The sequence below is a fragment of the Sander vitreus genome, chromosome 20 (assembly GCF_031162955.1).
Source record: "Sander vitreus isolate 19-12246 chromosome 20, sanVit1, whole genome shotgun sequence".
NCBI classification, from domain to species: Eukaryota; Metazoa; Chordata; class Actinopteri; order Perciformes; family Percidae; genus Sander; species Sander vitreus.
The window spans coordinates 3,081,336-3,100,954 of record NC_135874.1 but is presented as its reverse complement, the minus strand read 5'-3'; the positions used below and the strand labels follow the sequence as shown (position 1 = coordinate 3,100,954).

The following is a 19,619-nucleotide window of genomic DNA, read 5'->3' as shown; positions in this document are numbered from 1 at the left end:
AATAGGGTATACAAATTCACTAGAATCACCCCCAGACCCCCCACGTCATATGTCTGTTGGCAAAATCTGGAAACAATATGCCTTTGGGTTGCCAGGCCAGCTGTGATTAGTCCAGATGTCTGTGCCATCTCACCAGGGGGGCAGATACTGGCAAACTTTGGGTCACTACTCTGTGCTATCTATTATTGTAACTGTAAATAATTTATTAAAGTTTCTTTCTTTCTATCCCCGCATAATTACGTAAGTGGGCCGTCGAGGATTAGTGCCAAACATTACAAATGGACTTTGCAGTGAAGGAGGAGTCATCTTTTGTCCAGTAGTTAAACAATTAAAATAAACAATTCCTCCATATCATAGATTATTTTTGCTTTAATCATCTCTAAAAAGAAAGGGGGTTTCATACAAGTGGTGGTGGCACTGTAGAATACCATCCTCTGCAGCAGGAAACAACAGGTTTCTGTTTGCTGTTCAACATTTCCCTTAAAAGAAACCGTTGAGTTTTGCCTCATTTTACTTTTGTAACTGACTTTGCTGAATTAGTTCCTTCGGCTGGTGTCTAATATAAGGTGTGTGAGTGTGTGCCAGGGCCTGGGTTCAGTGCAGCAGGCGGTAGAAGTCTATAGCTTTAATATTAATTGGATTGGATGAATTGGTACTTGTTCCTGCCAGCTGTACAGTGTCCATGTGTGTGACAGTGTGCTAAAGCTGCAGGTGGCAGAGGTGCTCAGCTTTTGCGTTAACTGGATTATTTGAATTGGCATTAATTGCTGCCTGTTGTGTAATGTGTGTGTCTTTGTGTTTATTATCAGGGTCTGGACACTGTGCATAAGCAGCGCGTGGCGGAGGTCCTGAGCGAGCCGGAGGCCCGTGAGAAGCAGCGAAGCCGCGAGAGCTTGACCTCTGACACGGTGAAGTACGAAAGCGGGCCGGACGGTGGCGAGGAAGTGAGTATGAGCGTGGAGTGGAACGGGGTAAGTACAGTACACAGCCCTCGACACAATACTGAGTCTTCAGACATGTTTATACAACAAACAGCCTGTTTCTTTCTGGACAGAAGCCACATACAGAGAGATCAAGTCTGATAAAGTCTTGTTGAAATAAATCTATTAAGTGTGTATATACTATTAGTACAGAGAGATTGATACCAGCGCAGTACCCTTCATGCAGATTATTATTTAAACTCTGGAGCATCAACTGCTTTACTTGGTTATGTTTGTCTTGGTAATGTTATAAAATGGGTATTTTAAAAGAGCAAGACATGCAGCAAGACAGTTTTCCATCAAGGTGCAGGAGAACCGTAGACGAGTAAAAATGCAATCTGAAACATCAGTTAACAACCAGAATAAGCATGTTTAATGGGTAGAAAGAGATGGATGATTGGTTTGTTTTTTTTTATTAAAAAAAAAGAAGAAGTTAACACCTGCCCACTGACTTCAAACCACAAATGTCTCCAAACAGCTTTCATTTTCCATTTAAATAAATTTGTGTTTTGGAGTCAGTGAGCAGGTGTTTGTCTTTTCATTTGTGCGGATTTCAGCTACAGTACAGTACGTACATATGTAGTGTGCATATAACTACGTTTCCTCTTATTTGAAGAGGTCAAACCTGATACTCACATTCATGTGTTACTAGTACTGGTAAACCAGAGGAGACACAGGAGACCAGTTTACTATTCTTAGCTAAAGTTACACAATGTGTTTTTGATTACTGTCGCAACATGACAGATAATGACTATTAGCTATTTCTGAGTCCGAATGATGTTTGTTGAAGAGCTCCATTTAAGACCACCTAAAAGTGTAGATTCAAAATCTGTAATGCAATATTCTTTCTCCTTACTGTTCATTGTCTACTTTGTGTTTGACAAAAGGCATTTGAATGATGGCATGATGAAGATGTAAATGTTTCTCAGGGTTCCAGTGGTTTCTGTCAAAAAAGATACTATGAGGTTGTTGCTTTCCTCCGTTAATCACGGTTATTCTAATTAGAAACCTAAAACCTGTGAATGATAGTCAAAAGAACATTTTAGACTGTGCTACACTGATCATGCTGATTGACTGTCAGAATCACTCTCCTGCAGTAGCTATTGCTTGTACTTCACTGTTATCATGTGATTAATAAGTGAACAACTGCTCTTGCCTGGATCTTAGATCTCTGAGTTGCTTCAGTCGTAGTGTTTTACATTTACATAGTGCTTTGATCGTAATAAACCACTAAACTTTCTTACTGTAGAGCTTTCCCAACTAACTCTGTCTCTTAGAAATCTGCTTCCACAGCAGTAAAGCCCCTCTGGTTACACATGTTGACAACACCCACCTAATTCCCTCTGCTGCAGAGCCACATTTCTAACTGAGCGGGTACATTTCACAGTCTCTGCAGTATTTTCTCAGCCTCTAGTGACTGCAGGGGTGAGAACATGTAGATGTAGAGTCTCTGTATCGCCATCTTATTTCTGCTGCTGCCTGCTCACATAGCAACAGTAGATAGCACCCTGAACAACCAATCAGCATCTCCTCCTGTTCCTCTGGCTGTGGCTCTGGGAGGTTTGTTGTGATACACATCAGTGTCTATACACAATGTGCCCTGTCAGCCAGTTATTAGCAGACAATCTCCCATCACCAGCTGATCTCTGGACCTATTTATATCAGGAGAGCAGCCTGTCCTATCTGGAAAGAGCTTTAGCTGGAAGTACATTTCAATAATAGTCTTTTTGTTTTGCCCTCTTTTATCTAACCGTAAATACATTTATGGCTGAAATGTCACCATAAACAACAACAATATCGAACTTAAAAACATTCCTGAATTCATTTTGAATTTGATTCAAGATAAGATCAAACTTTATTGATCCCTAAGGGGACATGTAGCACTATAGCAGCACAAGAGAACCAGAGAGGTAGATTAGAACAGGAAATGGATATGTAAATAAAAAGATATGTAAAAAAAAAAAAATATATATATATATATATTAGTATGAATGCATAATTAATAGAATTTAGAATGAGGTGAAAATAATCTAGATGTAAAATGAATATGAATACTGTGTAGAAAATACCATAACCACTGTGCATTGCAGTTTTGCACTATAACAGACTAACTATCATTAGTTTATATGGCTTACATTAGAAGGGTAAAAACATGGTATTGGAAGTATTTATACCCTCTACTGCTTCCCTGCAGCTGTCAAACCACGTTTGCCTTCCAATCAATAAATCAAATAAATAATAAATCACTTCCACTTCAGCTCTCTCTACAGGCAGGTGTGAAAACAGTTTTCTTCTCACTGTATTATAAATACGTCCTCTGAGAAGCACTGTGACTCATCAGTGTGTTCATCTGACTCAACATGGGCTCTGTACTGTACTCTTTGTGTGATGTTTCGGATCTGTGTCCACTGTGCTGGATCTACCTGTGTGTTTACCTCCATTTTATCTGTGTGATGAGCTGCTGCCTAAGAATGTGAAGTCAATTTCTTTCTGCTCTTTATTTTTTTTTCCTTTGCCTGCTTTGTCAGCATGATAGCAGCCAGAGAGGAAGGAACGATTGTTTAATGGATGTCTAGGAAGTAAAAAGAACGCCTAAAACAGAATAAATGCTGATTATCATTAAGTTGGCTTGTGTTAAATATAACACTGTAATCTCTAATAATTGTATTATTATGATCACTAAAGTGCTGTTTTCTTTACACTTACATTTCCAGCATTCGGCTGGTTGTTTTATCCAGTCAAATGCAGAATACTGCAACAATTAAGAATAAACTTCAGTTTAGCACTAAAACGATTAGTCAAATAATCAAATAGTAGCTCAACAATTACAAAACAACAACCAAAAACAATACACTGTTTTTAGCTTCTCAATTGTGAATATTTGCTGGTTTTCTTAATTTCTCTGTGATAAGATTTGAATATATCTGGATTTTTCACTGTTTGAACAGGCAATTTTAATAGGTGAGTTTGGTTTTTGGGAAATTGTGATGGATTTTCTTTTACTGTTTTCTGACATCTTTAGTCCAAACAGTTAGTCTGTTAATTAAAAATTAATAATGTGAATAATCATTATTTGCAGCCCTACTTAGTTGGAACCAACGAAAACAAAAGTACTACAAGTACTCAGAAGTCTGGCTGCTCTCATGTGTCTCCTACCTGCTTCCCCTCTGTGTTTTATTGTGTGGCGGAGTTTAACTTTGTTCTACTTGATAAAGTGTGCTAACACATGTTACAGCTATACACAAACAAACACAGTACCTCTCCACCATGTTTAAACTGTGCAAAGGCTCCACCTGGTGGCGAACTCTGTGAGTTACCCCACAGTGAACTGCAGTTCTTATGCATATATGGTTAAAGAATAGTCAAAGAAAGATCTGTAATCACCTTCTGATGCCTTGCTATGTTGGTATTAGTATTCGTCTGTATTTGAATAAGTAGTCAGGTACTTTTAGCAGTTGCAGACAATATAGAGACTATGTTGTTGCATCTTAAAAAAATAGTTTAGTTTCCGCCCTAAGTGGCACGTATTATATAAACCTGCCTAATAGCCTGAGCCAAAGTTTATAGGCATATTGGCATATTTTGGGTGTTACTTTCCCACCCTGTCAAAAGCTGTCCATCTGTAATCGAACATGTAGAGGTTCATTCAGTCAGCTGAGACCTTTTTATTAGATTTTCACTGTCACACCTGAAGCAGGAGGTGTGAATTCTATCTGGACAGAGCTGATGATAACTTGTCTTCCATGCCTCAAAACCAGTCAGTTCCTCTTGGGTTTGTTTTGTTTTTCTGGGTTTTTGGAGCTCTTAACGAGTCAGTGGGTGAGACCCCAGGCCATTTGAACCGAACTGTGGAAAATGGCCTATGGCCTAAGATAAGCTGAAATACTAAAGGCTGGGTGTTTTTGTTTTACTGACATAGAACAAAAATACTATTTTAGCTTTTTGGCCTGATTTTAAAATATCGGTCATGTTTATGTACATAATTCTTGTGTTTTGGTCCACAAACGGAAGTTGTAAGAGATATTTTAGCTTTCAGTATCGATATACACTTGGTTACCGGTTAATTAGGTAAACATAGTTAAAACTATTGCAGTAATACAACAGTCCTACAATAAATCCTCCTTCATGAAGGTTATAATGTTTAGTTTTAGAAAGGTGTTGATTCAACTGTGTGCTCCTTTTTGGAGAATGTAGTTTGTGTTGCTGTTAAACTATATTGGGATATAATGTATATAAACATTGTGGACAAAATATTAGAAACGCATGCAACACAAACTGCATCCTCCTAAATGACCATAAAATTAAATCAACACCAAAAAAAGCAAGCAAACTAAACATTATAATCTTCATTAAGGTAGAATTTTATGTTTAGCTACTGTAGGTGTACCTAAACTGGCAACTGAGTGCACATCATGATAACATTTTTCTGAGCTGAAAGATTCCCTTAAGCCTAGAATCAACATGTTACTATTTAAAAATAAAAAGTATGTGTTATGTGGAGAAGAAGTTAACGTTGTTGTGGCAGCGTTTCTTTGTGTGCCTCGCTACTCATTAGACGGGATCGGTCTAATTGCCAGTTTATCCAAGTTTCTCATTATCTTATTGAGGAAATGCTTCTCTCACAATCAGTGTTTATATTGTTCATAATGCTCAGCCCCATTGTCTATCATGTAACTGGGCTGCCTTTTTAAAAAAGAGAAATTGATCCAATGCTTTTGCCAAAGCCTCTCTAGTTGATGCACAAGATGGTGGAGAAGTACTGTGTCTAATCTGGGAACTCGATAACCTTGTCTGTCTGTTTATTGTTTCCCTACCTCTTCTCTTCCTAAACTGTTTCTTTTTCATTTCTTTCTCACTCCTAAATTGCTCATTTCAAACTATCTCATCTCTCTTTCCTTCTCTCTCTTTCTGCTCTGTCTGACCGGCAGGCATAACTCCAGATGCCTTGTAATGGTTCTAAAAACTTGTCTTCTGCATGACGGACGCCTCACTTCGCCTCAACCCCTTCAGCTTCGCAGTTTTCTTCAGCTATGAACCCGCCTCTCTCTCTCTCACTCTCGCTCTCGATGTTCTGGTGGGGATTCTTCACACCGGGTCAAAATAGAGTGATAGTGTTGCTTTTAAACCCTCTTCTCTGTTGGGTTTTGGGGGGGAAACTGTGGAGACAGCTTGTGTGTCTAAATCCAAACCTCTGCTTCCTACTCGTCTCTGAAGCTCTGTGCTCGACTGTGTTTGTCTGCTGTGGGTGGGAGAGGACAGGGCTGATGTTTCTTTATGACAACATTAAACTCTTATGTTGTTTCTGCTGCCATTTAACACTAGCCTCTGCTTCTCTACTTCCTCTCTGGTGTCTTCTAACTGTACTTTCATATTGGCTGTAGACTCATTTATTGGTTGTTGGGGGGATTATGTGGAGAGATTGACAGTATGCCCTTGAATCTTGTCCTCTCAGCTGTCCTTTATAGCATAACTCTCTCTATTTTGACCTGGACTCTGAACTTTCCAAATCCCACCCAAACACAACAATTCTGACCCAGAATAACACCTGTTGTTTCATTTCAAAGTTCTTTGCTTCCTTGGAGCTTAAAAGAAATGGTAGAAAAAGCCGATTGGCCGCTCCAAAAATACACTTACCACACAACCTTTGTCAAACACGTTCCAGGTATAAAATGGCCAGAGTTAAAGCTTTGAACCCTTTATTCACCCAGCTCGCCGTCTCTCTTTCTATGGAGGGTAGAAGCTTCTCTTCTCCATTGAGTTTGATTTAGCATTTACACCTAAACGTCATTAGTGGTGCCTCAAAGCGCATAGTGATCCTTAACATGCTGTAAATTACATTAGCGTAACTCGTCAGCATGATCGAGAAGCAGCCCGGCTAACCCTGGTTTAGTCATTAGTTTTGCACTCTGTGTCATCTGCTGGCAATATCAGACACAAACTAATGTTGTGATGTCACAGAGAGGACACATCAAACGTAACCGGATGCATGCACAATGTGTTTTAACTTCAGCATAACAGTTTATCTGATAAAGTTATGATATAAAATGGACATTTTCAAGTAAATGTCAAAGTTTAAAGATAAAAGAAGTAAAGCTTTTGGCCTAAACATGGTGCATCCAGCCTGTTACCTTCTGTATATCTCTGTATATAGATGTCAGGATGGGTGGAGGTGGTGGGGCTAAGCAAGCAATTATGCATTTGTTGGAAATTTGGGATTTGAAATAGTCTCCCCATCTCTGTTCTCGGCTCCTTGCTAATGATCTTTCTGTGTGTCCTTTCTGTCCTGTTTGTGCATCTTTCTTAACTTCTAATAAAACCTAAACTCTTTGCTCACCTGAAATCTGTGCCTGTCGCCTTTTTGTGTGTTCCCTCTCTTTTCTGTGTGTGTGCCTTCTTAACTGTGTGAGCTCTAAACATTAATAATACCTCTCAGCAGCACTTCTCTAGGTACTGAAACTCGAGTCAAAGCAGTTGTTGAAAATACTTCAAAGGAGACCTATTATGCTTTTCCGTATTTTCTGTCATATCTATAATGTAACGATGTCAGATGTTCATATTAAACGTGGCCAAAGCTTCAAATAATGAGTTAACCCTACTAAAAAGAAATCCCTGTGAGTTTACTTTCCTATTTGAGGGCTAAACCAAAAGAACCACGGTTTTAGATGTACAGTTAATCAACCAAGTATTGATATTTTCAGCCAATATACGCTGATCCCAGATATATTTTAAGTTACAAGAAACTGCAGTAAAGAAATGTTTGAGGTCCTTCTAGAAACAGTATTGGCATTACAAATTGTACAAAAGTACAGTACTTGAGTAAATGTACTTAGTTACATTCCACCACTGATTTTATGCTACTTTCTACTTCACTACATCTCAGAGGCAAATATTGAACTTTTTACTCCACTACTAATACTCCTCCACTTAATCTGACAGCTTTTAGTTACTAGTTATATTGCACATTGAGATTAATAAGAGATACAATCAACTAATAAATGATGTATTATAAACGTGTGTGTATATAGTAGTTTACATGAGCCCCACCTTCACCAGCTTCAACATTAATGATGCTTGCATATTATTGTATCAATACTCATGATCCAATAATATAATATTATGAAACAGGCCATTTTGCATAATGAGTACTTTTACTTAAAGTATATTTTGATGCTGATACTTTTTGAATGCAGGACTTTTACTTATAACTTATTAACAATATGTGAAGTACTCTGTGCTACTGCTATTTTTACTTAAGGAAAATATCTGAGTACTTCTTCCTGTCCTGCCTTTGTGATGAAATCAGATTTTAGAAGTATGGTTAGAGTACTTTTGTCAGTACCCAGCATGCTCAGTGTCATTATCAGCTTCTTCTTTTATTCCTGGACTTTTTGACTCCGCCTAGCATTACTTTGCCAGAAACACTGGTTGTTTGACTCTGGCCATTGAGGTTTAAGTTGACAATATGTTGTCATGTGTGAGGTTATGTTTAAATGACTAAAAACTCTGCTCAAACAGAAAGTGAGTGGCAGTCAGAGACGACACTGTCAAAGCCTCGCTTCTGTTTAGGATCCAGGCTGAAAGAGAGGTGTTACAGGGAGGTGTCGGGGCGCACACTGTACCCATGATAGACAAGGATACAAACAATCTATAGATTTTAATATTGTGAGCAATATATGGAGAAAAAAGGTCTAAGAAAAATGTTGAAAGATATATAAAAAAAAAAAAAAAGGTTGTGATATTTTGAGAGTAAAGTCAAGAAAATGAGTTGTGATGCAGCTTCACTGAGGGTGTGTTGAGGGTATCAGTCTAGAAACGTCCAGTCATGGTTATGTTGAATGAATCGGGGACAATGCTTGTGTGTGTGGGGGGGGGGGGGGTATGGAATTATAATGCACAGATTACTGAGCTTGTAACTTTACAGGTTTGCAAATGAGTGCATCTGCAATACTGCATCGTGTATGCATACGACATTTTGTATCGTGTGTGTGTGTGAGAGATTCACCAGTGTTGCTGTTTGAAGACTGCTACCCATAAGCTTTTAATTTAATATACCAGTATAGCCGGATTTCTTTGACATATGGTCACGAAAAAACTAATGATTAAGACAAAATATACACTGTTGTTGTTTTTTCCCTCTGAATATTTTAAATCGAGACCATGAGAGACTCAATGTCCTCATTCAGTCAGGTTCTGTTGCAGGTTTTGCAGACTAGAAGCAGTTCTGAGTCTGTTGGTTAAATTAAAAATCTGCATTTTTATCATCTGCATCAGGCAACATGCTGGATTTTTATTGAAGGGCAATCTGACACTACAGGTTTACACGCTGTGTGTGTGTGTGTGTGTGTGTGTGTTGCGCTCTTATTTTAAAAAAGAAAAAAAGGGGGGGTCCTGTGTGTATAAATGAGTGTAACGCTGTGACGTCTCCCATCAGGACGGCTCCGGCTCTCTGAAGAGGAGTGGCTCCTTCAGTAAGCTGCGAGCATCCATCCGTCGCAGCAGCGAGAAACTGGTCCGCAAGCTGAAGGGCGGCGGCTCGTCCCAAAACAGCGAGCCCAAAAACCCCGGGTAACTATCCCAACAGACACCTGACTGACCCAGGTGACTCTGACTTTATGCACTGGAGGAACGAGCCGGCCCTCCAGCCCTCGGCTCGGCTCGGCTGCTTGGCAAACTAACCAAAAATAAAAGAAGGGATTCACTCTACTTTGCTGGCGGTGAAGTAACTCTAAAGCTGTTTGCACATGAAATGACGGAGGAAGCTTTTACTGGCACATACACATGGTCCTTTTTTCCCATCACATTGGTTTACTTTTCTGTCCTCACACTGCCTCGGTACAGTGTCCAACTTTTCTTCTTCATGGTTTGGTTTGTTTGTCAGTGAGTGCCACTGTTGGAAAGCAAATTATAAAAAAAAAATGAAGAAAATAACCTGTAAAATGTCGTACTACTTTCAGAATAAAGATGTAATATTGTTAGAAAAAAAAAAACTTTAATCTTTAGAAGAAAGGTGTAATATTTCGAGGAAAAGTCACTATTTCAAATAATTTGAGAAAGATGTAATATGTCATTCGTAATATTACATTTGATTTTTGAATTGTTTTCCTCACAGTGGTCCTAATATTCCGTCGTAAAGACCAAACCTGATGAAGTTAGAAAACCAAAGACTGTACAGTAAGCAGTACATGTACAGAGCTGATGAAATGGGAAAATAATGCAGCAGACGTGTGGAGGCTGCAACCAGACACAAACTAATGTCTGCTTATGAAATGCCTTTATGCTTATTATGCCTGGAACTCATTTACTTTGTTTTAACCACTAATAGATACACCTATTTATTGCATTTGGGGGCTTTTGGACTATTTATTTCAATTTGTTTTGAAATATAGTTCAGTTTTACTTTCTTTGGATTTTATTATTTTCAGTTTTTTCTTTGTGAATTTTACTCTGAAAAACAAACTTGTCTGCATGGCTGTTTTTGTTGAATTTTTATTTATGAATAAATTTGTTCATTTGAATGTTTGGACTTGCATGCCTCATCTGTTTGCTCACGGGTTTCTATTTTCCTTTCTGTGCTGCTCTTCTCTGTGGCTCCTTAACATGATGGTCCTGATGATGATGGCACTAACATCGTCGTCATGACGATCATCCGGTGATGGTGAATCACTGCAGAAATGTCCATTTTAACAAGTCATTAAGTGTGATGCTTCTCTTGAAGATACCACCACCTATAGTGGTCGACCGGTGGGGGTTTTTGAATGGCAGATGCCGATATTTACAGCAGGGCATTGTTAATCGGCCGACCGATGTCACTACCACTTACTACACGAAAAGAACTGAACACTTTTGGGCCTTTTTTTGCCTTTTTATTTGACAGTTTACAGCAGAGAGTAACAGGTGTGGATGTTTAATACCTGCTATGCGTCCTACAGTAGATCACAAAGCTGCGTGTTTTTTCCAAGAGGTTTCCCTAAAATGGAAGTTCAATCTTCCCGCCAGCAAATGAAGCCAGTTTTAGATGATGATGATATCTAATAATAATGAAAATACCTGTTCCACATCAACATTAAAATCAAATTGGGCCAGTCTTGCACCAAACTATCGTCCAAAATGTTGCCAGGTTGATACGCCACATGTGTAGAACTTAGATTCCTTACATTGGCGCTATCTGGTGGTAGAATGAAGAATGCCACTTTACACACTTTCAAACAATTCGAGTCATTTTAAGTATTATTTAGTATTTTGCCCTTTATTTAAAAGCGACCACAGATACAGAGAGGAAACATGGGGAAAGAAAGTAGTGTTACCCCCACCCAACTCAAACGAGTGTGTAACTGGCCACCCTAAAAACATAATTTTAAATGTTTTTAATCTTAAGTTTCAGCCATCCTGTTTTTATACAGCAGATGTATTTTCTTAAAAAGGACAAAGTGTACACATTTAAAGGAAAAGCCTTAAATCAGTGTTAGATTGTTTATTTGAGTGTCTAATGAAAAAGTGCAGAGTGAGGAAAGGATCCCATTTCTTGTCAGGATGGACGTGTTTCTGCAGTGTGACTTCACTGAACCCAAGTTTTTGTTCAGGCATGATTGTTGGTATGTGCATGAACTCCTCTGACCTGTAAATATCACTTTACAGCTCATTAATAAAAAGACCTGTTGCAGATTACTTCAATACAAATGTAGGTACCACTTTCTAATAAGGAACCTTTTCGAGAGGGTTTGTACCGTGTAACTAATGACTTCAATAATAAGTAATTTATTACGATTTAAATATCAGGCACAAGCCATTATGTTAATGATTGTCACATATTTCTTACTTTATAATTACACCACAGCAAAAGTTAGTAAGGCTACGTTCACACTGCAAGTCTTAATGCTTAATTCAGATTTTTTGCTCAGATCTGATTTTTTTGTTTGTTCACATTACCTTTTAAAGTGTGGCCTATATCAGATTCCAGTGTGAACTGTTAATGTTTCGAACTGACCCACACGCACAAAAGAACAATAACGATGACATCAGACGCAGCACGCTGTTGAACTAAAGTTAGGGAGGTTATGGAGGAAGTAAGCATTTTCACTTTTATTTCAAAATGTTTGTGTAATTGCAGCCGTAACATTAATGAGCAGGTGCTGAGGAGGAGTAGAATGAAGAGAAAGAGAGCCAAATTGGCTATTTTGGCTTTTTGCAGGGTTATGGCTGCAAATTCATTACAGAGGTCTGTGTGGAGGCAGCGACGAAGCCAGGAGTGGTGGGGCTGTGTTGTGAAGGGCTTGACGGTGACGCAGTTTAACTCCCGCCGGCACATAATTGTGACAAATATCGATGTAGATTGACGTAAAAGTCGCATCAAATCCGCCTTAGTTGGTCACACTGTGGCCGCATTGAAAACAATCAGACCTGAGTCTGATTCAGGACCACATATGGAAGTGGTCTAAATCTGATTTGAAAAAAAATCAGATCTGGGCTAGATTTGAGTGTTCACACTACTTCTGAAGAAGTCTGACCTGGTCACTTGACCCAAAAAAAAAATCTGATCTGGGCCACTTTTGCCTGCAGTCTGAACGTAGCCTTAGTCATCTCTTAATAAATAGATTTTTGTTTTGTTGGTGAAAGAGCTAAAAAAGACTAAATAATAGAGGGCGTCATTTTAGAAAGTGGTACCAAAGTTTTATATTTAATTTCCTAAATGTCATAAATAGGATGAGAAGAAGTTGTCAAGACACTTAGTGAGACTAACCTTCGTATGAAATGATCATGTATGTTATTAACCATCACAAACATATATACCACCACCATTTCCACTGAGCTAAACTCCTCACACCTGCCTCTCCAACCCCCCGGACCTCTGACCTCTGACTCCTCCTTCACCCCACCCCCCTCCCTGCATGTCCCTGCTCTGGGTGCAGCATGAAGCGAGCCAGCTCTCTGGGGGTTCTTAACGTGGCGGACAAGGCTGCGACTGACCACTACCAAGTAAGGAGGCCGAGTGCCCGGGAGTCCAAAAGTATCTGTCAGTTTGTTTAACCCTGCTGGTAACCGGCGGCAACATCCTGTTATAGAAAGGTCAAAGTTCAACTTTATTTTGAACATTTAAAATATGGGAAGAGTAGGAAAGTGGACATGCATTGTCTCGTCCTACCCCTATTCTATATTAATCTATCCTTCAATAATCAATTACATTGATTACATAAGTTTGTTGCTGACGCAATTGGTTAAATAACCCTCATTACCATTTAGTTTATAATACATTAATTGTATTTTATCAAGCAAAAAGGCAAAATAACTTCTCATTCCAGGTTGTCAGTTATGCAAATGTCGCTGCTTTTTCTCTGTTAGATATGATTGTAAATTGAACATTACATCAGGATGAACAACAATAAATAACATTGATTTCAAAAATAAATGCCAGAATGCTCTTGAGAGGGCCAGAAAGTTTATGAAAAATACTTAAAAGTTAACCTAGGGCCACCTGGTTTACCAAGAGGGTTAAAACAAACCATTACAGAACTTTTTGCAGAGACTTTTGGACCCGGTCTTTTATTTTATACTCCTCTCATGTCTGTATGAACTATCACCTGAGGATCTGTTGAGTTATTTTGTGTCCGATTCATCACTAATGACACAACATGAGTATGACTCACACACTTACTTCACGCACCATCATTTTTTACTAATCAACACAAAATATTAACTGGGAGAATGTGTTTTTCTCATTTGACACTTTCACAAACGGGATGGAAATCAAAGTGTGGTATAATGTAATATAAGTAAACCCAAATCCACAGTTGACACAACAACAGATGTTGTCTTCCGGGTTATTTAGATAATCTTACATCAGGTCAGAGAAAAAAAGGAGCTGCTATCTCAGAGCTAACAGAATAATCATTTCAAAGGAAAGTTGTAATAAATGTCATTGGTTTTAATGTGTTGTATGTGTAGTTATAGAAAGTACATTTAGTACTTTTACTTTCGGTAGTTTAAGTATATTTTGATGCTAATACTTGCAGAAGTTAAAATGTTTACAGTTTTTGCACTGTACTACTTTTACTTAAGTAGAAGTTCAGAGTATTTCTTCCATCACTACTCATATCAGTCACTATGGGTTAAAGCCTATTTACATGTTTACCAGCCTCGAGTCATTTTGGTCGAGCTAAAGGCAAAGTCTTAGTTCCTAAAAAGTTGAAATATTGGGGGTCTGTCTGTTGTTCAGTTCTTTTTTGATCAAGGTCTGTTTATTAAAGATTTTCAGAGATATTAACAAGATACAACGATTAAAACTAATCCCAAACATCTGTCCACCCACCCACCTACCTACCAGACAAACACTTGCATTATATATTTACCTGAAAGGAAAAAAAAATAAAGAGAAATCAATAACAACATAGGAATATACAATGTATATGGGTGGTCACATTCTTTGCTTCCATTTTCTCTACAAATGTCAAGAAAGGCTGCCAAATAGTATGAAACTTTAAAAACAGCCCCTTGGAGAGAGTATGCTATCTTCTCTAGTTTTAAGATATTACATAACTTCTATAACCCATTGAGACTATGAAGGGGGTAGAGGGTCTTTCCATCTGAAGAGAATGAGTCGCCTGGCCAAAAAAGTGCTAAAGGGCCAGCATGTTACACTTATTATTACTGAAATGCATATTCTGTTGTGTTCTTGTATAACACCAGAGCAGTGAGATGGGATGGATCAATTGGGAGCGTGCCTATGGTCCCACAGCCCTATGTTCCCACAGTTCTAAGATTTTTTAAGAAAAATCTTAGAAATGTGGGAACATAGGGCTGACCCCGGTCAGTTGGCTCCTTTTAGTATTTCATGTTGTTAAGTTCTTCATGTAATTTTCCTTTTCTGCTGTGTTTTCTCTCCAGGAACGAAATAATCGTCTGAGGAACAGTCGCGACCTGAGTGCCAGCCACACCGACCTGGCGCGTTGAAGGTTTATCTGACCCTGGTGGGGGGGGTGAAGGGTGAAGGTCGGAGCCTGAGAGGTCACTTCCTGTCCACAGCCTCCTCACTGTAAACAGCCTCCCACATTATACTTCAGCATCACACCACCAAGTGCCCCGCTGTACAGGTCTCAATGTTTCACTGCACTTTCTGAAGCTTTGTGGCATTTTTTGTTTTCAACACACATCGAGGAACAAGAGCAGATGAACATACAGTACAGTGACCTGCTGTGTGTTTGTGGTTTGAGTGTGTGTATCTTTTGATTTGTATGTGCGTGTACTGTATGTACTGTAAGTGTGGGCTGGTGTGAGTGATTGTCATCTCAAATCAATATTTAATGCTACAGCTTGAATGAAAGCAGATGCAGAGTGGAGCTTTAGTTTTACAAACATTTCTCTCAGAACTCATTGGTCCAGTTGAACTGTTGTGGATGAAGCCAAAGATGAGCTCAGTTGTTTTAGCTACATGACGTCACACTGAAGGAAGCCTAAACCAACATGAAACCTGCTGCAAACCGCAAGTTTTGGACTCCAATTTCTCTTGAATTTCTAAAATAATAGTCTCGCATTTTCCGACTTTCCTCCACAGCGCTGCGGAAGAGGGTCTGGCTAGTCCACACAGTATTCTGGGACGGGTGAAAAACGTGCTCTGGTTTATTGGCATTTCTTTAAACCAATCACAATCGTCCTGGGCGGCGCTAAGGACCGGTCAGAGCCACAGTGCCGCTGCAAAACAGCCTCTGGAAGGAACTTGTTTTGGTGGAACGTGTGAACGTTCAAAAGTTGTTTTAGTCGTGCAACAGAAAACTCCGATTGGACAGATAGTCTAGCTAGCTGTCTGGATTTACCCTGCAGAGATCTGAGGAGCAGTTAACCATAGTCCTCACAAATCCACCAGAGTTTAGAATGCCAACACAAAGAAAGAGGAAGGTAACGGACGTCCGGCCGAAACTATGATCTGATCCCTCCATAAGAAGTAAAACCAAAAATACAGCACACTTTAGTTCACTTTATTTATTGATTAATGAGATTTTAGTCCGTAGACCTTTATCAAGGAAGACTTTAAAAGTTTTTAAATTTTAAATCAAAGCAGGAAAGTTTTGAAGTGGCAGTCTAATTGATCACCAGTACTGCACATATTAATGAATGAATGAGGGAAATAAACTTTTACCAACCTAAACTTTGGCTTCACCCACTGAGGTTTAACTTGATGCAATGAGAGACAGTTCTGCCTCAATGTCACTTAAAATGTTTTTAACAACTAAAACTGCAGCGACTCTGCAGGAAACGAGTCCAGCAATGACGTCTTATTGTAGGCCGACCCGGACGTTAGCTTAGCTCTGTGCTCAATCTGCAGGCTTCCAGTGGAAGTTCTGAACTGGGTTTTTGGATTGATTGCGAAAATAAGATCTGTAGCAAAGTAATATTTACGATAGTCACAGAAATGAATAGACATTTCCAATAGTTGCACCATCAAAACGAAGATCGGATTTTCTGCATGAATGAACCCGTTGGAAACCTGTGGAGGGAGCACACATCTCTTTAACAATTGTTTTCCAAAAATGTTCCTGTGTCCTGTGTTGATTGACGATTTTTTTGCTTTTGCTGTATGAAGTTCTTTGTTTACATTTGTTTTGTTTTTGTAAATGATGTTTTATTTGTTTCTGTCTGTCTGTTTGCTCTGAAGAGTTTATCCTTATATCTTCTGGAGAACAGCAGCATTGTCTTCCTAAACGTTGAAGTGATGCTCTGAAATAGGGAGGCAGGACGACGACATGTTTTTGGCACATGAAGGCCGACCGACACACACTCAGGATCCAGGCGGTAGTTTCACACACTGACTGCAAAGTTAAAGCCACGCCACACTTTCACATGCTAAGGGAGAAATGTTACAGCTTTTATTGTTACTTCCAGGTTCATTCAAGACAACACTTTACCACGCGAGTAAAGTCGAACAAATCCAACCAAAAGGTGCAAATTATGAATCATTTAAAATGCTTATCATCATGCTAGAGTTATTCCTGAGATTTAAGTCGCAAATGTAGAAAATGTATATTTGCTATTACCAAAACAAGAGGGAGTATTCCTCCCATAGCTAGGTTTAACTATAGATATAGTTTAACAGATATGTATCACTGTATACCAGCGATTCACTTTGAAATCCAAAGTGTTATTTAAAACTACAATTCATTTACTGACCTATTTACAAAATAGCCTACAGAATTGAGTCTAAAGGGGAAAACATGTATCCACACTCCCAAATATTCATCATGGCAGCAGCTGGATGCTGATTTTGCATCACCCAAAACAGACTGCTAACTTAAAGGTGCTGTAGGTAGGATTGCGAAGATCCAGGACTTGAAAAATGTGAACATCGACAACTTCTCAGTGTCCCCCCCCCCCCTCACAAGGGATCCTCCGCCGGCCCTGATTGGTGCATCTGAACAGGGATTTTTGCAAATCTCACTACAGGCTGTAAGTGGAGACAGAGGAGCCGGATTTTTATTTTTTTAAATGACCTGCTTCATGTAGTTCTACTGGAACATAGGGTCAGTTTCAGCAAATATGACAGAAAGTTAGTTTTATAAGTCTTACCTACTGCAGCTTTAATTACACTGGGCAAAACAATAAGAGGAAGAACAGCTGCAAATCCTCGCAACAGAAAAGCTGAAAATTGCGATAAGTTCAAAGAAATGCGTAAAAATCTGACAATTGATGCCAGCTTTTTGGTTCTTGACAGTTTCCTCTGCTGCAGACACATTTCTCTTTTTACCAAACAATGTGTAGGGGTTCCACACCCAGCCCTGATCGGGTCTAACCCTCGTGCATCTTTAAAGCAGTCTCAGGGTTTCCAGAAATCATCTTCAGAATGAATTTATATCTGAATTAACATTAAACCCCGTTTCATGTGTGTAAATGTGTCAGTAATGAGAGATTTGCACTGGAAACATTAGACCGACCGAAAGAAAGCAAACTGACTTTACTGTATATTGATTACATACTGACATACTTCAATCCGACTAATGACTAATGCATTTACTGCATTACAAGTTGTTTGTTTTTATGTTATTGGAGAGTACATGAACTTTTTTTTTTTTTGCAGGGGTGTGCAATAAGCTTGACTTTACCCTCCTTTGTTGGAAAAACTCTTCTGATTCTGATTTAATGGAAAAGGAATTCAAATCTGGACCGAAGTAGAGAATTGAAATTCAATTCAATTGTATTTATTGTGTCAAATCGTAACAGAAGTTATCTCAGGACACTCTACAGATAGAGTAGGTCTAGACCACACTCTATAAAAACAACAAAGATGAAGGCCTGAAATGTAAATATAAAAAGCTGACTAGATTTGATAACTTGAATGATATTCATGGTCATTTGACCTTCTGTGCCAGCAATAATTTAGTCAAAGTCGCAGTGATCTTTTAAAAATGTTAAAGATCACAAGTTCTTGTTTTTTCTTCTTTTTATTGACGCTGTTTGACGTTACAGAGTCGAGTGTGTTGAAGCTTCTTGTCGACTGTTGATCGGTCTTTTTTTAATGTTTGTTTTACTCTTAGAGGCTCCACAAAGTTAAGAGGCACATAACTCTGCTCTGTCTGATGGGTTTGATCAACTGGGCAACATTTTGGGCAACGTTACACCTTCGGCAACTGGCAACAAAGTGTTGTTCATGACATATAGAAAGACGTAGTTTAATGTTGGGAAGTTCTGAATGTAGTTTACACGAGATTAAAATACAAAGTAGTTTTTGTATGGATGCAAAGAAAGGCCAAAATAATTTCATTTAAATGTGACTTTTAAAAACTATTTTAAAACAGCACTCCGATGGTAACCTTACCAAACACATCATACCTTTTTATCTTTTTGTGTTTTTTGTTTCAATTGATTAAACATGTTTTAGGTTTTGTCAAATGAGAGGATAATCGTTCTGTGACTGCAGAAAAAAACAAACCCTCCGGAGGCTTTAAAAAGAAGTGTCAAAGATTTAAGTTCATGAAAACATTTTCTTTAGACTTCTATTCTTTGAGCTGGAGATGTGGCTCCGCTCCTGAGATCACATAGAGTAATAGACCCAACATATCCATCCTAGTTACCACGGCAACAGAGTGGATGCTGCACTTTTCTTCATATACCCCTCCACACAGGGATGTCCAATCTCCTAAAGTTAAGTTTCTACGGGCACAATAATTAAATACAAGATTGAATGTCAAGTTGTCCTCCGTTGTTTTGTTTGTTTTTTCTGTGTAGGATGAAATTCTTTGAAGGACATTGTGCTTCCTGTAGCCTCCATGTTAAATATGAAAGAAAAGTGACTCCTCTGCATGTCTTGTAAGTACAGAAAATGTTCCTGGATGAAAAACTGGCATTCATGACTCACCCTCCCAGACATGTAGGCCTTTATTGTGTTGACAGCACATTCCTCTTATTATGGTCTTATTAGAGAGAAATAACAATATAACAACATGCAAAAACTTTTACTCTCTAATTTCACTGTGATTTTGGGGACGTTTGTCTGCAAACTGATGTTCTACTGCGCACCCTCTGTATTAAAATAATCTGGTGAAAGTCCTGATGTTTGTACTGTGGTTTTTAATATTTGATCTGATCCTACACACTGTTCCATGGAGTCATTGACTTACTTTTGTGCTGAAGGATTTTGCTTTTATTATTAATTATGGA

At 38.7% G+C, this 19,619-nt stretch overlaps 1 protein-coding gene across 3 annotated transcripts in view; it reads left to right on the top strand.

The window, feature by feature from the left end:
* Window positions 1–19,508, top strand: part of klc1a (kinesin light chain 1a) — a 51,489-nt gene extending 31,981 nt beyond the window's left edge. For 2 of the 3 annotated variants that reach the window (XM_078278286.1, XM_078278287.1), the window contains exons 13-16: window positions 810–971; window positions 9,412–9,545; window positions 12,887–12,953; window positions 14,859–19,508. In XM_078278286.1, coding sequence (XP_078134412.1) covers window positions 810–971; window positions 9,412–9,545; window positions 12,887–12,953; window positions 14,859–14,924 — 429 coding nt within the window. In that variant the 3' untranslated portion in view covers window positions 14,925–19,508. The remainder of the gene's footprint in view (window positions 1–809; window positions 972–9,411; window positions 9,546–12,886; window positions 12,954–14,858) is intronic. The other variant, XM_078278288.1, reaches the window with a different exon arrangement.
* The last annotated feature ends 111 nt before the right edge of the window (window positions 19,509–19,619 follow it).